General features: G+C 39.1%; 1 protein-coding gene across 1 annotated transcript in view; it reads right to left on the bottom strand.

The window, feature by feature from the left end:
* The window catches only part of FAF1 (Fas associated factor 1), a 175,557-nt gene that overhangs the window by 86,245 nt on the left and 71,894 nt on the right, over positions 1-17,418 (bottom strand). The window contains exon 8 of the mRNA XM_081193170.1: positions 3,378-3,464. Within this exon, the coding sequence (XP_081049296.1) occupies positions 3,378-3,464 (87 nt within the window). The remainder of the gene's footprint in view (positions 1-3,377; positions 3,465-17,418) is intronic.

Consider the following 17,418-nt stretch of genomic DNA (forward strand, 5'->3'; position numbering starts at 1 on the left):
CACACCCTCCTGTGTGACCCTGATTTATTGAAATGGAATGGAACTTGCCTGTTAAAATAGATCACTTTCTAATCATGTATGGAATCTCCACAAATAGAAAAAAAAATCCCACAGGGGAAAAATACAGCTGGACACAGGAAAGTCAGAAGGAGATACATGACGACAAGGCTCAGGCCCATAGTCCTTTTAGTCACATTGCCCTTTCAGGGCTGTAACAACTAGGAGGGCTATAGAAGCAAAGGGCTCCAGTAATTTTAAGGCAGTGTAAGCAATGTAGAATGGCATGTAGGAAAGTCACCCACATTTCTCACTGACCATGCAGGCTGGTGAAAGCTTTCTTGGTCTGGATATGGCCCACAAGTCCCACATCAGCCTTCTCCAACCCAGCACCCTCCGGATGTCCTGGGCTACAACTCCTATCATCCCTGGCCATTGGCCATGCCCGCTAAGACTAATGGGGCTTGTAATCCAAAGCATCTGGAAGGTACCACGCTGGGGAAGGTAGACCTACATTGTCCACCCTGGGTCTTAAAGTGGCCACAAGTGTTTGAGGAGACTATAGGAAGTAAAGTGGCTCTTGTTGCCATTTTAAGTCAATTATGTTCACTACAATAATAGTTTCTATTAAAAACCCAAACTGCTAATGGAACGTATTCACAAACTGTGTACAACTGATTTCCTGCCCCTATAGTTTTACCCCCAATAGCTTTACAACATCTTGGAGACAGTTGGGAGGTCACTACCCTAATTGCACCAGACATTATTAAGCTGACATATTGACTGACAGTGGCAAACAACAAAAAGAAATATCATGGCAAGCGAAATATTTTTAGCTCCAATCAGAGAGATCCCTACCCCCCAAAAGTAGATCATCTGAAAATTGGAGAAATGAAAATCATATACTGTGTTTTAATTGGAGCAAGCAATTACAAATTCCCAGTGCTAACATTATTCCTACTCTGTGGATGCTGGGGAGAAATATCATTCTCATAAGGTAAAACAACATCTTAGCTATCTTTCAACATCCTTGTTTCTCTGTTAAATTGCTACAGCATGAAAACATTCCCTTACCAGTAGACTTTTAGATACTGATTTAAGAAAAAAATTGAAAGAGTTATTGGCATCTCTTACAGTTTCCCGTATGTCATTAGCCTAAAACGACAAATGAAGAACATGCCATTGCTCTAAAGGGAAGTGCAGTAACATTGCTTTTAAAAAAGCTCTTGACTTTGATGCATTTCTGGTAATGCAGAAGATTGAAGCTTATGAGGTTCATAGGAGACTCGATTACACAGGAATCTAATTATTGGAAGTCTATTTAGTTGTCCTGTTTGCTAAGGCAAAGGTTAACGAGAACTGCACTGAAAAAACCTCCTGTGGTATTACAAAGTATTTCTTATGGTGCATAAAATGTAAATGAAAAGTATTCTAATCAAGTCCTTCTTTAACTCTTTGTTAAAAGTTAGATCTCTGCTCTTGGGTAGTACCATTGAGACATCTTTCTGTCAAAAATTAAGTTATTACCAAAAGAAGGGGAATGAAAAAAGAAAGAGGGGGAATCTGACACAGGGGACTATTAGGCGATAAACTTTCTGAGTGAATTGTCTATAAATGACAAAAGAGAGAGAAGTGATCTAACTGTTATTGCTAATGTTAAATCTTCATAAATATTAAGTTGGTGGCTTTAATTTCAGATAGAAATTAATTATATTTTTGGGAGTAACACATTCAGAACTGTTTACACAGCTGACAGGCCTCAGCTGCAGTAGTTTCAAGCTGGGAGCTTTCTGGACTCGTCTGCCTGAAAAGCAGATGACTTAACAATCACCAGTTTCATTAAACTTGAAAAGAAAGAAAAAATATCACCTGCAACATTGTCACTTGTTAAAACAGAGTTTAAAAACAGATTTGTGCATTTTATACATGCTGGACATCCTATCCTACAAGGAGGTGTTATGTTTTTGTTGGCTGTTTTCCAAACAGCTGCTGGCATTTGGATTAGAAATCATGGGTTTTCAAATCCTTTCTGGCCTTAACTCAAATAGCAACAGATGACAACACACCAATATATTTCAGAGGTTGCAATTAACCTTGTCTATGTTTGTTTTTATCTAAAGCTTCAGTTCTACTTCCAACACAAGGACTAGCTACTTTCCCAGAAAATATCAGTGTGGCACTGTTCTGCCAAATGGGCAGCAATGTGCGGCCATTCTTTGAACTCAGGATGCAAAAACAATAAAAATTTAATTAAATAAATTAAATGCAGGGAGACAGCACATTTCCCAACAGGTTGCAAAAGAAATCACAGCCATTGCAGTAGTTATTGTAAGATTAAAACATGATTTATGGCCCTAATCCCAAAAGCCTTTTTAAAGTGGACCCTATGACTAGCTCACATATAGTAAAACTTTTCCTTTTTTGATGAGCAAAGACAGGATGTTCCTTCAGTCCTATTTCCTTCCTGTCACAGACTGACTTTTAAACCTTGGAAAATGGACTAGAGAAAAGTATGCAGAGAACTGAAGCCTTAAACATTTCAGGTAGTACTTAAGCACGTGCTCAAATGTTGTTTGAATTTGGCTGTCCTTCCTGAATGGGGGTCACAGAACATCATATTTATGTGGTCCTACTATTCTTCACCTTTTTAAAAATTAAAAAGACTCCAAATTTTATTAAAACAATAGTTAACTTACAACATTAAGTGTATCTTACATCCACTAATAAGGCCCTTCCTATTTTACTAAAAAGGAAAGAGTAGCAAAAAGCATTCGTAGCTGTTACAGATTTGATTCTTTGTAGCTCAAACGCCCCCCATGTAATATGAACTAAGAGTATTTGTACCATGTTGTTGCAATAAACAAGCTACATTTTCAAGAGGTCTCCCATCTGTGCCTTCCTTCCCTTACTCTTATTCTATTGGTTATTTTAGCCATATAAGCCATATCCCATATCTGAGTCAGCCATCTTCTGCTGGCCAGGTCTCTATGAAGGCCCCTCCGTAAAGGAGGCTTTTTCTCTTTCTCACTCACTTGGCACACTTGAAACTCCCAAGCCACACAATGTAGGCGCACAGCCTGTTCTGGCCCCTTCCAAACCAGGCAGTAGAAATCCTGGACTGTGCTCTGACTGTGCTCTGGTCATTTCAATTGACCTATTCAGAGCAGCTTATGAAATAAATGTTTCAGTGCTTTACTGGATCAGTCAAACAGTTAAGCACCAAATATTGAATTACTAATATAACTTCAGGAGCTTGGACCAACTCCACAATTACATAATACACACAGGAGTATAGTAAAAATGAAATGTTTTCCATAGAGTCTGAAAACAAAACCATCATATGTACTAAAAAAATGAAGTACCGGTAAATTGTGACTTACTGAATCATCTGTAGCAGAAGCAGGCCAGCCTTCCCACAACTGATGACGAACAGGGATACTAGTCAGGTCATACACGTTTCGTTTAACCTACAGAAACAACACAAAATTGTTTAGGCGAAGTAATGTTGTCAAAACTATTCATCCTTTGCAGGGTCATTTAAAATGTGCAAACAATTTCACTCAGCCTCAAAACAATCCTGTTCAGCGATTCAGATATTGCTGTGGAACTCAAGCTGAGAAACAACACTTTGCTCAAGGCAACCACAGAGACCTCAATGGGAACTGGGACCCAAATTCAAGACACCTACAATCCAAGCCAAAGGCTACATCCACTGGACCACCACCTTCTAAACAGAGTTATTTGAAAGATATTCCCATGGATTTAAAATGCCAAGCGTAAGAAGAAAGGGCACTGTGTATTTAGTAAACCGTAACCGACTGACATGCATAATATTTTTTTTCACCCCATGTAAATACAGTCCAGGGTCCTAGTATCTGTTGCTGTGATGTACCAAAATTAAGGGAAAGTGAATGCACTGAAGTTGTTCAGTATTCAGTTATTTATTTTAAATATCTCTCACCTACTCTTCATTGCCAAGGCAATCCCAGAACAGGTTATGTCAAGAGTATGTTACATTGAAATCAAAACAAAATGCATATTAAAATAAAGCAACAGAACAGGACCCTAAAATCAACAGGATGGCCTGCAATTCAGCAAATTCCTCCAAAGGTCTGAGCAAATCAGCAAGTTTTCAGCTAGTGCTGGAAACTCAACAGAGTTGGTGCCAGCCATAGGGGGACAGAAGAGAAATCCACATTCTGCACGCCTATACAAAGAAGGCCCTCTCTCATGTTACTGATGTATGTACACAATGCTGGACTATCCACATGGCAGGCAATCACTAGTTGTACACAAACAGTTCAGGACCACTGATATCTTGCAACACCTACTTGTTGCAGCACCTACGTCTGCCTGCTACTGTTCTCTGTAGCTCTAGGTGCATGTTTATTTTTTTCTAACCCATTATATGAGAAGCGCCCCTGTGGAACTTCCATCAGATCCCATTCAAAGGATGATTTGAAGATTATGAAAATGTATCATGCAATTACGAGGATTGAGGCTGAGGCTGACTTTCCACTTCTTCAACTGGAATGGTCTCAAGTATGGTCTTAAAGATCTCTCAAATATATGTTTTTAACAAATATTGCTTCTCTTCATTATTTTAATACATAATGTTAAGTAACTACTTGGAAATTCTGCAACTGCAGAAACCTGTGTAATTATTGAAATAAAATGCACCTATTTGAAGAAAATTCAGTATTAGGTTTTAATATTAAGAATACTAGACCACTACGAACAATTTAGAAAATAGAAATTAACATTATGGAAAATACCACCAGAACCTCAACAACTTTCACCCCACCATCAGCCTGAGTCTAGACCAAACCACAGAGCAGTTTAATTTTCTGGATAGTATTGTGCAACACAATGGACATAAAGTGCCATCTTTTATTGGAAGCCTACTGACAGCTACATACACACCCATGCAGTATGGGGGGGGCAGCCAGTACATTTTCCCCAAGCCTTGGATGGCTAAGCTGGTGGGGGTCCCTGCCAGGGGCCTGCCAAACTTACGCTGTTATGCCAAGAACACCCTGTGCCTCCCAGCCAACCGGGGACTTAATAGGCAAAACGACCATGTATACACTGCAAGGCTTCCATAGTAAAACTTGGACCTGGAACAGATGGTGGCGGTGTCACAGTGGTGTATCTCATGGACTGCGAGTCTATCTACCATATTTTTCCATGTATGAGACACCCCCATGTATAAGATAAGCCCTATTTTTTGAACCCAAAATTAAGGAAATGAAACCCTAAAACAGAAGGGCAAATCTGGATAATGGGTGGTGGCAAGTTGTTGATATTTGGGGGTGGGGGCGATCACCCTCAAAGTTTCCAGCATGAGGTGCATGCAGTTCACCGTGATGCAGAAGCAAAGGCAGCAACTGGGGCAGCACACGCTCCCCCTCGGTGGCAGCTGCTTCTGTGGGGAAGCAGGCTCCCAAGCAGGATGCCAAGGAAGAGCCGGGGGAAGGCAGCGGCCGCTCTATGTCAGGCCATGCCATCGAGCAAACTGAGCTGAGGAAGGTGGTGAGCGGGCTGGGGGCAGGGTGGGAGTTTGAGAGGGGAAGAGGGAAAAAAGGAAAGAAGGGCAAGGAGAGGTAGCTGAGGAAGCTCAATGTACAAGATGACCCCCCCCCCAATTCTTTACTAATGTTTTTTAGCAAAAAAAACCTCATCTTATACACGTAAAAATATGGTATATCTATATCATCTATATCTATATATAGATATACACACACAGAAGTCAATGGAGCCCACTTTCTCTGGTGACAGTGGCAGATCTACCCATCAGCTATGAGTAAATTTGTTATTTTATTTATAATATGCACATCCCACCTCAGCTGACAACTAATACAAATTGGTTTCCAAAATATAATAATCTTATGCTGTGTTTTCTAAAATATCTGTTAGTTTTGGCAAGTCTAGAAATAATGCATAAAGCGCAAAATAATATTTTCTATCACAGCAACAAACATGATACACTTCATTTCAATAATTATGAATATTTCATCAGTCTCAAAAACTAAGATTTTTGTTGACTAACATTAAATACTAAAGCAGCCACATAAGCTGAATGAAGCAAAAGTTTTCTTTCCAAAAAGCCTGTGAAGTAAAAATAACTAAAATCTGGAGTTGGATTCCTTACATTCCTTTCTAATTCCAAAGTACAACACCACAGTATTATGAAATAAACAGTATTCTCCTTTTTCCATTCACTCATCTGTAACTGCACTGATTTCAATAACATTCCTTTGCTATTCTAAGCCTGAAAGGCATGCTCTGGTTATAGTGTTATGTTGGTATAAAGCACAATGCCAGACTGATGTGCTGAACAAAAGTGATCAAAGTTCGAGTAACGTTAGCCAACGCACAAGTATTCTGCTTCATTATTCAACCAGAATGACATCTGTTGAGCAACTCGTTGCAGAATACACTAGTTGTTAGAGACCAGCCTCAGCTGGGAGGTACCATGTAAAATGTATTAGGGTTATGTTTGATTAAACAAACTGCTGAGGCTATATTCACAAATGGGTTCTGAAAAGATGCCAAAGTCAGTCTCCTTCTCTAACCACAGTATGTTAAAAAAAAAGTCTGCTTTCCCAGTGATGCAACAATGGTGTAATTGTTTAAAAATCTGTCTCTAAACAGATTTTAAAATTTATTTATATAATATGAAAATATACATTCTGTACTGGGGATATTTTACATAGACTGAATGCCCATATGTATCTAAGCAGCTCTCAAACATGGAGGCAGGGAGAGACTTTACTTGGGCTTGGTGGTCTGAATGGAGGGTGGTGAGGATGGGCAAGCTTAATAATGGGGTAAAACTGTAGATCGCGATGGGGAATCCACAGTCCTTCTGATATTCCTGTGCTCTCATCAGCTTCAGCTAACATGGCCAATGGTCAAGGGTGATAAGAACTGTAGTTAAGCAATATATTGAAGGCCACAGGTTCCCCAACATAGATCATGCTTGAAGGAGTTTGTGAAAACCTATTGCCTGTTTCTATATGTGGTATCAAGATATTGTAAAATCTTGAGAGATTTTCTGGAGCCAATCAGAAGCAGTGTTAGAGCAGTAGAAGACTGAGTGAGAGAGCTTGTGCCAACAACTATAGGACTTGTAATGTAAGAGGACAGATACCATGGCTTAACATGAACAAACACAATTTCAGCAGGAACTATAAAGAACTCTGGGCCTAGAGAATACATGCCACATAGATCAGGGGTCCAGCTCACACAATGTTAAGCCAAACTTAGCACAAACAAACAAATGTGCAAGTTCCTGGAGAGGAGATTGCAGCCACTTAGCTCAGCAGTAAAACTGGGGAAGAGCAAGGTTTGGCTTTGTGTTGTGTTGATCAAACCTGGGTTCATGGCTAAGCCCTTTCAGAAAACCACAAGCTGTAAAACACAAGGAACCCAATGGTTACAGCTTGTGGTTTGTATGGAGAAAGCTAAACCACAAGCCCATGTTCTGACAACTTACTAAGCCAAACCGTGGCTAAACTCAGCAGCAAAAAAAGAAAAAAAAGGAAGGAGCAAAGCATCTAGGAGTTTGGCTTAGTGTTACGTGTGAACCAGGCCACAGATATATGTTGAATGCTCTCTCAAATTTAGCCAGAGAAGCCAATAGGGTGTGACAGTCATCTAGCAGAAGGAGAGAGAGAGAGAGAGAGAGAGAGAGAGAGAGAGAGAGAGAGACGTACCCTAAGAATCAGAGACAGCAAGCCCATAGGATACACAGACCCCAGAACATAAAATAAAAAAATAGTTCTATCTACTCTCCAATGTACACAGATAATCACTAGATTCCACAAACAGGAAACAGTGCGTAAAGGGAATTATTTCTGTTCATAAAACGAAAGTTAAGATCCAAGTCATTATGCTTTGGTGGTGCTGCTACAGTTGGGCTTCAGAAAGAGTGTTCAAGAAGATTGCATTTGAATATTTTTCATCCCTTACATGATTTTCACCATCTAAAACAATGAAATGAATGAAAGAATAATTTGCTCCAGAAATGAAAGTAGAGGGTGTAAACTTTATCTGGATGGAACACTAGTGCATTCTAGACACATGCTTCTCCAAACACACACACACACACACACACACACACACAGAGAGAGAGAGAGAGAGAGAGAGAGAGAGAGAGAGAGAGATATGAGGCATCAGCCAGGGGTGGCCAACTCTCAAGAGACTGCGATCTACTTTTAGAATTAAAAACCGGCAGTGATCTACCTCCATTTTTGAGCTTTTTTGGGGGGTTCAGCTCAAACTTGTGTTTTTTTAAAAATATTTTTTATTACTTTTTTTCCAGATATAGATACAGAGTCAGATATACAAAGAAATAACAGAAAAGAAAAAGAAAAAAGAAGAAAATCATCTTTTCAAAACATTTTTCCATAACCCACCGGACTTCCCCACGTCTCCCTCACCGTGCGTTCTTTGCAATAAAAATATCAGCAAATTATAACCTTGTTTCGTGCATTCTTTTGTTCTTTCAAATAATTATATTTTAAGTTTAAAATACTTATTGTCAATTTACTCTAAAGACATATGTAATATTATTTTAAACATTAATCCCTTCATTAATATAACTTAATTTCCCATACCATCAAATCTTATTGCTGGAGCTAAATTTTCCAAATCATGCGAAATCTTAACATTCATATAACTTATAAAATTTTTGTAAATAATCTTTAAATTTTTTGCAATCCTCCTCCATTGCTTCTTCTCCCAAATCTGCCAGTCATTTCGGCCAGTTCCATATAGTCCATCAATTGCGTCTGCCACTCTTCCAGTGTGGGTAAATCTTGTGTCTTCCAGTATTTTGCGATGAGAATTCTTGCTGCTGTAGTTGCGTACATAAAAAAAGTTCTATCCTTCTTTAACACCTTCTGGCCGACAATGCCCAGGAGGAAGGCCTCTGGTTTCTTAGGGAAGGTGTACTTAAACACCTTTTTTAACTCATTATAGATCATTTCCCAGAAGGCCTTCACTTCTGGACAGGTCCACCAGAGGTGAAAGAATGTCCCTTCAGCCTCCTTACATTTCCAACATTTATTATCAGACAGATGATATATCTTAGCAAGCTTGACTGGGGTCATGTACCACCTGTATATCATTTTCATAATATTTTCTTTCAAGGCATTACATGCCGTAAATTTCATACCAGTGGTCCATAACCTTTCCCAGTCTTCAAACATAATGTTGTACCCAATATCTTGAGCCCATTTTATCATGGCTGATTTGACTGTCTCATCCTGAGTGTTCCATTTAAGCAGCAAGTTATACATTCTCGAAAGTACCTTAGTCTTTGGTTCTAACAGTTCTGTCTCTAGTTTCGATTTTTCCACCTGGAATCCTGTTTTTTTATCCAACTTAAAAACCTCTTGAATTTGAGCATAATGAAACCAATCTTGCACCTTATTCTTTAGTTTTTCATAGCTCTGTAACTTCAATTGTCTCCAATTTTCTCTATTATTTCCCCATATTTCAGCCAGCCGGCCTCCATATTGGGGGTTTTTCGGGCCTTGGCCTCCACTGGTGATAACCACCTCGGGGTCTTACCTTCTAATAAGTCTTTATATTTTATCCAGACCATAAATATTGCTTTTCTGACAATATGGTTTTTGAACATTTTGTGAGTCCTTACCTTGTCATACCACAAATATGCATGCCATCCTAATGAGTTATTAAACTTGTTGAGCTTTTTTTTAGGGGGGAGAAAGACCCTGCTTTTGGGGGGTTACAAAAAAGGCTTTTTGGGGGGGAAGTTCCATTTTTTGGGGGGGTTAAAGGCAAGACACAAACAGGTAAAGTCACTCACAAAAAGATCGCTATGGATCAGCACAGAGAAAGCTTCCAGAGATCATTCAACAATGGATGGCAGGGTGAAGGGGCGTGGCAGGAGTCAGAAATTGACCACGATTTACCAAAACCTCATGGGGATCTACCAGTAGATCGCGACTGACCTGTTGGACATCCCTGAGTTAGAGCATAGGTAGTCATCACAGTGCCCTCCAGATTTTGCTGGACCACAACTCCCATCTGCCCTATGCACCAGAGTCTAACGTGATAAAATAAAGCATTTTTACCCAGAAAGGTGATGACATAGCAACTGGAGAAAGGGACTACAATTTTATTAGTCCCTTTTCAATGTTAGCAATGGGGTTATTGCTAACATTCTGAATGTGGGAATTTCAAGGGGAGTTAGAATTGACCACAACAGCATTTTGGTATGCATATTTGGAGCAGAACTTATATTTTCAAGAAGTAATGCCATATTTGGGGTATCAATACTCTATCTAGCCTCTTATTTTAAAACAATTCAATATTAAATTATACTCTCCAACACCTTGAAATTGAAAATTCAAACCTTCAATGGTCCTAATTTTATTTATTCAATATTCATTTCCTCTTAATACTGATTTTTTTCCACAAAAACATCCTAGCACAAGAAACTAGTAAGTTGCTCTGAAAATGGCGTTCTGCAGTACTTCATTTTGGGAAATATAATAAAAAATATCAAGTCTAAATGGCTCTCTGATAAACACTGTGGAAAACTTCAAAAAATGCCAAATGAATATATCTTCTAGTAATAATAATAATTGTAATAATAATGCCAAATACCTGTTTCTTAGGATATAAGATGATATTGAATCAAGAAATCCAATATCATCTCCTATCATGTAAGCCAATTAAGAACAAGAGCAAACTAATACCTGAGCAGCTTTATCAGTTTTGTACATACGGCATTATTTTACTATCATCAATGGAACAACACGGTTTGCACTGTGACGTATACCGGGATGTCTCTGTCTTTCAAATATCACATGTCCTGCCCCCAACAGACTTGTTGTTTAAGGGCACCTGCAGCAGCATTGGAAAACAAACAGATCAATACAACAGACAAATGGAGTGATGAGGGGTCATTGACGCGGGATTGTATTACAGAACAGGTGGGTTCCAAGGATTCTTTCTGAGATAGAGTAAGAAAGAGAGAAAGCCTAAGATTGTGTGCATGTGTTAATGCCACTTTACTCAGGTTTGTGAAGATACTGTCTAAGGCTGAAACTGAAAACTCATTTGCAAAGACGTATATATCACTGAACACACTGAGTAAACATGATTAGGGTTACACTTGTAAAGGGTAAAGGACAGTGCTGAAAAACAACAAGGGTATTTTCCTGTGAAATCCTTACTTGTTAGATCAGAACTAAGTCCCATTAAGTTCAATGTGATTCTCATGGAAGTGTGCATAGGACTGCAGCATGCAAGACAAACAAAAGACCAAAAATTATTGCAAGACATTTTTCCCCCCAGCTTTTCCACATCAAGGACCCACTTCAGCCCCATATGCACTATGGTACTCAACTCTGACATTTTTTCTCAGTTCTGATTTTTTTAAAGAAAATATAATAATTTTGGACTTCTCTATATTTTTCTCTCTCTTCCTCACTCCGCCTCCCTTTAACTATATCTATATATCTATATCTATATATCTATATCTATATCTATATCTATATAGATATAGATGATATAGATATATAGATATATTCATTGATTACTAGCCCCACTTTAACTTTCTCCTTTTCTTGCTCTGTCCCCCTCTCTTTCTCCAAACCCTTTCCCTCTCATTAGAAAATCCTAATGATTCTCTTTTTTTACAGCTGCCACAAACTAGGCTGGTATCTTTATCAAATTTTCTGCCACAACTCAAAGATCTCATTCCTGGTCAGCCTCCATCAGCTCATACGTTATTAGCATACATGTGAAGTTAGGGTGAATAGGATCTCCCCTATTTTGTTCTCACTCTTTTTAATTATAAACCAGCAGGAGACAGGGGTCTGGATCTGGAGGAAATCATTCCCAAGATGCTGTTTGCCCTGCAGGGGAATTCACACAGTACCATACACAACATCTCTTGCCCCACCTTTAGTTTGGCCCTCATTCATTCCAAAGAATATTTTCTTGGCTACAATTTCATCCAGCCTTCAGTAGCTTTCTGGTGCCAATCCCTGGTATCTCAAAGGGAGCAATAGGAGAAAGCCCTCAAAGTCAAATAAAAATTGAGAGAATCTTCTTGATCCACTGGGAGGCACAAAAATAGAAAGACAGCTTTCTTAAAAACAACCAACTTTCTTGATCCTTTTGAGGTTCTTTGCTCGCGACCTCACTATTTCTTTTAAATTTTCTTTTTATTAAATATTTTCTTGGTTTAGAAAAGTACATGCTTTCTCTCTTTTTTCAGGTAGTACTGTCTCTCTTACAAATTAGTTACATTTGTTGTGAGATATTATTGTTGAGTACAATATTAAGTTTGGGGCAGAAGGGGGTGGGGAGAGGAGTGCAGTGTACGTGTGGGGTTTTGTGCCAGCGTCAAGTGGGTGGGTTCTCTTTCTATTCGTTTATTACATGGTAGTGAGAGGTATTGGAGGACAGAGTGAAGTTGGTTGTCAGTGGTTGGCTGCAGTGGGGTTTGTTTGCATTGTGACGGGGGGATTGTTGGGTCAGGTAAGCCAGAATGATTCGTATGGTGTTGGTGGATTCTTGTTGTTGTCTTGCTGGACTGTGTATGTGATAAAGGGGAGCCATACTGAGGTGAAGGCATCCTCTTCCATTTGTCCCTGTGTCAGTTTCAGTTTATTGGTTAGCTTTTCTAGTAGGGCCATTTCCCATACAATTTGATGCCAGTGGTCCATGTTTACTCCTGACAAGTCTCTCCAGGGTCTGGCTATGAGGCTTCTGGCTGCTGAGAGTAGGTGGGTTATAAGCTCTGTATAATGTGAGTGGTCATTATGATCTTGGAAGATGATGACCTCACTACTTCTAAGAAACAAAAGAAGTATGAGAATATATCAGAGTAAGAATAAATCGGTATATCAGGCAATACCTACTACATGCCCAGCAGCCATGCCTTGATATCCATCAACCTAATATAAATGGTATTTCAGTATGCAATAAAAATGTTGTCACAGCCCAAAGGCTCAGTGTGAGTTTCCAGCATTCCTTGGTACAGTGGATCATATCTGCTGATTGTACTTACAGCAGAACAGAAGAGGAGTCCTTATACTAGACCGCATACCATTTTCCACAGTAGCCAAATGGAGACCATCAGCACCTGATACACAGTGGCAAGGGGTTCCATATTCCCTTTCCCTTAGGAAAGGTTATATAAAAGGGAGAAAATGCTGACTATGTTCCAAATTCACGATCCTCTCAAATCCTCTCCATGTTCTTAGGTGAAAGGCCAAGCATTTCATTAGTAGCAAGAGATGCTAGGAGTTACCAATACTTACACGTGACAAACTCCCGAAAGAAGATAAGCTGAATGCTTAACAGATAAAGAAACCACAGAATGCTGTCTATAATACTGTTCTCAAATCTTGTAGAGTTACCACAATAACTCAGCAGGTGCAACAGAAGGTTTTGCTAGAGCTGAAATGAGAACAAACTACACAATTCTTAATGTTGACAGTGAATGAACATGTTTGGAGACACTTAGCTGTTTATCATGTGTTTGGAAGGGCCAGATACTTTGGCACATATGGTGACATTTTCCAGCTTGACAAAGTATGGGCCAGCAGTTTGGCGTAAGCCTGCAGTGTGTGTTCCTTTGTCTATGGGCATTCAAATTGTGTTTATTGGCTGCAATACTGGTAACATAAGAGTTGTTGGATGATCTGAATCCCTGGAGCTAGAAAGTTTATTTATAAATATATATATATATGAAATGTTTAAAAGACCATAAGATCATCCCCTGCAACAGGCATTAAAGCTTTTCTGTAAAACCTGGACAAAAATACTGTAGTGATATTGCATTGATTGCAGCAATGGTATAGCGCTGCAGCATCTAAATTGCTATGAATAGTTTAAACTATCATCTCATTGATTTTACATTATAAAATGAGGTCTCACACTTTATAGATAAAAACTGAAATGCTGACAAACAGAGCACATCTTAAGTAATCCTGCCTTGCAATACCTCAGTTCTCAAACAGCTCCATTTTCAAATGTTTCAGCTCCCGAACGCCAAATGCTCTGGTTTTCAAATGTTTTTCAGAATCTGGACATCCGATGTGGCTTCCACTTGGGTGCAAGAAGCTCTTGCAACCAATCATAAGCCGCACCTCGGCCGTCGAACATTTCGGAAGTCGAACAATTTTCAAGAACGGATTATGCTTGACAAACAAGGTTTGAATGTATAGTTTTACTTTCCGTGTACTTGTGATGCAGGTCAACATGGTATGTTTCCAGTCACCATGCAAGAGAAGTGACCCAGGAATTATAATTAGAGGTTGTCACACAGTTTAAAAGAGCCTTGGAACAAGAGATCTGGTCAATGAGTGACTGAAGAGCCAACCAAACCCAATTCCAGCAAACAATTTTAGTGGAATCAGGCTGGCCTAAGATTTTTTGCTGCATCTCTACACTCTAACTTGGGGCTTAATAGAGCTGAGTAGTACAGTATGTCCATTCCACATTGCATGATAAGGAACTGACTGTAACACTCTGTGTTTGTTTTTTAATTTAAAAAAGGGTGAAAACAAACAAATTTAAGTTTGATTCAGTAACTTAACTACCACACAAGTGGGTAACAATATGCTGAATAAAAATTTATATCCAGATTCCCTGACACCATCACTAACATACATGAGGATCCCCAGTTCACTGGTATAAACATACAGTGAAGAAGTGGATAAATCCATCCTTTTGCCATTCCTTTAACCACCCGATTGCAGATACAACATACAAAGATCAGCTATGAACCAAATTGAAAAAGGCTTGACTGACTGTTTTGAGGAATGGGAGACACCTGAAATGCTAGGGGTACTTTCATTCTAACAAGAAGTTAGATAACCTTTGTGCATCTCTTCCAAAAATGTAGACAGTATCTCTCTGTCTGACTGTCCTTGAATTATAATCTTTTTAGGGCTCAGACTAAACCAGGAGAAGGACTTATCTCTGCTTCCCACAGCAGCAATGCGGGAAGCAGCATGGGGAACAGGTGAACACCCCACCCTGATTCTTTCCCTGATTCTTTCAACCTCGGACATCGTAAGTTGAACAGATCAGCAAGGGAAGCTGCTTCAAAGAGCAGTTCTGCGAGGAAGAAGCAGTTTCTATCAAATGGAAACCACATCTCCTTCTTTCAGATCAATAGGTGGATGGTTGGAAGCACACCTTTTTCCAGCAAAGGAGGAATTGGGAACCCACTTAAAGCTCCCATTTGCTCCTCTGAAGCCCTGCCCTCCCTTCTCTGCCCCACACCTGACATCATGTAGGACCTCAAGTGTAGAACGGATCGGAGTAGCTCTCCTAAGATAGCCTGAGGACCAAATGTTCCATCACCCCTTACTTATCCCAAGCTTTTCAAAGGTAGCTGAACCACTGTGGTGGAGTGGAACACTTGAGAGAAATTTTGAGCCTCATAGCAGAAAACACTCAGAGGCTCTCAAGTAAGATCAAGTATGTGAGGTTAGGGAAAAACGACCTTGAGAGATTATTTGACTGAGCAGTTTAATTTGTGTCTGGAATAAGCCAAGATAATAATGAAGCAGAGAATGCCAAAACAAGCCATTCCAAGCAGAGGTTTATTCTCATTCTCTAGAAAAATCTCAAATGAACATTCACAGATGTTCAATAGTTCAAGTGTTCAGAGATTTCCCCATCAAATTTTAGGTTCTGTCTTTAATACAGTATGATAATTTAATAGTAATATTAAATTAGTAGGTTCATAAATAGCATCTAAAAGTACGGGGGAGGTTGTGCACAGTTGTTTCTGAGTGGCCATTCCCATCACCCTCTCACACTCTTACATGCCCACGCAAGCTATTAATATGTGATAAACCATAAACAAACGCACTGCTCATACAAACACCATTGACATGTACTACATGTACATAGACTCGTTGCTAGCCAATATTTCAATAATGCTGCCTTTTCCCTTCTAATTTTCAGTCTACTTTTGTCAGATCCTTAACTTCCACAAGATAGCTGGAATTTAGCGCAACTGTAACCAAGGTTATAAAAATAAACTTAAACGACAAGGTCTATTGTTTTCAGAGCTAGAACTATCTATTATTATCTGTAAGAGTAAAGCGTTTAACTCCACCACACATTCTCATACAGATTACACCTAATTATAAATATACTTCATAATGAACATTAAAGTCTGTGGTATTAAGTATTCTTACATTGTCCTATTAAGCGACTAACAAGCTGTCTTACTATATTCATAGAATGAATTCTTTTTAAAAAAATTACTTCCATTTAAACTATTCACTAACAAAGCTATTCCTTAGCTCATCCCTGCCATAACCTGCTCTATTCAGAAACATATGGGAAAAGACATTAAATAACCACTGCAAAGCATAGACTTCTAGTATTAGTGCTACACACTGCATACCCCTATTCATTATTCCACCTCCCCTATTTAATCTATCATTAAGATTCAGTGACCCTACACTAAATTTAAAGCAGATCCTTCCTTCCTCCCATGCCTAAATTCACATACTTTTCTAGTTGTAGATGCCCTCAAGTATTACCCACTCTACAGGGTTTCTCTAATCTCAGCTCTGAGCTATGTCGTGCTATACAACCATGGAATTGCCGTTTTATATCTTTAACTATGAGGGCTTGCACTTAAAAAAACCAACACTGTGCTATTTCATTAGTAAAAAAAACTTATTTAGTAAATTCCAACAGTGTAGGTTTTTTTAAAAATAATAATAATCCCACAACATTTCATATTCTATAGTACCGCCAACATTATCTTTGACAATACATCTCATGAATTGTTATTAGTTTTATCAACAGAAGTACATCCTAGCCAAAGCTTGCTCATCCCTATCCTATCAATCAACCCAGGCATCCATTTAATGAGAAAATAAATGTTGTTTTTTTAAAGCACAAAGATGATTATTTATGTTCAGCTTTGTGTTTTACAATTTAAAATAGCAAAAACATATGCTCTATCTGGCAGTGTCACAACGTGCTCTGCGAACCCCACAGGTTTGCTGACCAGCCTGGCAGAGCGAGCATAGATTTCTCTTGGATATGGTGGTATGTCTGGGATCTGAGAACTTGACAAGGCATTGGAGCTGAGCCTTCATCAGTTCTCCTGCACCACATGCCTGAACTGTTCCCAACCTTTTGGGCTGTTTTGGTCAAGAGGGCCACAGAGGTGGTAGTGGTGAAATCCAACATTGGCTCTCCCTCTCTGAGGCAAGAGATTTCTCTCCTACTAGAGACGTTAAGTCTGTAGCTTTAGCATGTTAAAACACGCAAAGATTTGAATTAATCCAATTCTACAAAGCCTTTGCTTTATAGCAAACCTGAGAAAGCCAAATAACTGAACACACAATTTCGGTTTTGTGAAATGGAGGGATAGGTCAGTATTAAAGTTAT

Source organism: Podarcis bocagei, assembly GCF_964188305.1.
Source record: "Podarcis bocagei genome assembly, chromosome: 5".
NCBI classification, from domain to species: Eukaryota; Metazoa; Chordata; class Lepidosauria; order Squamata; family Lacertidae; genus Podarcis; species Podarcis bocagei.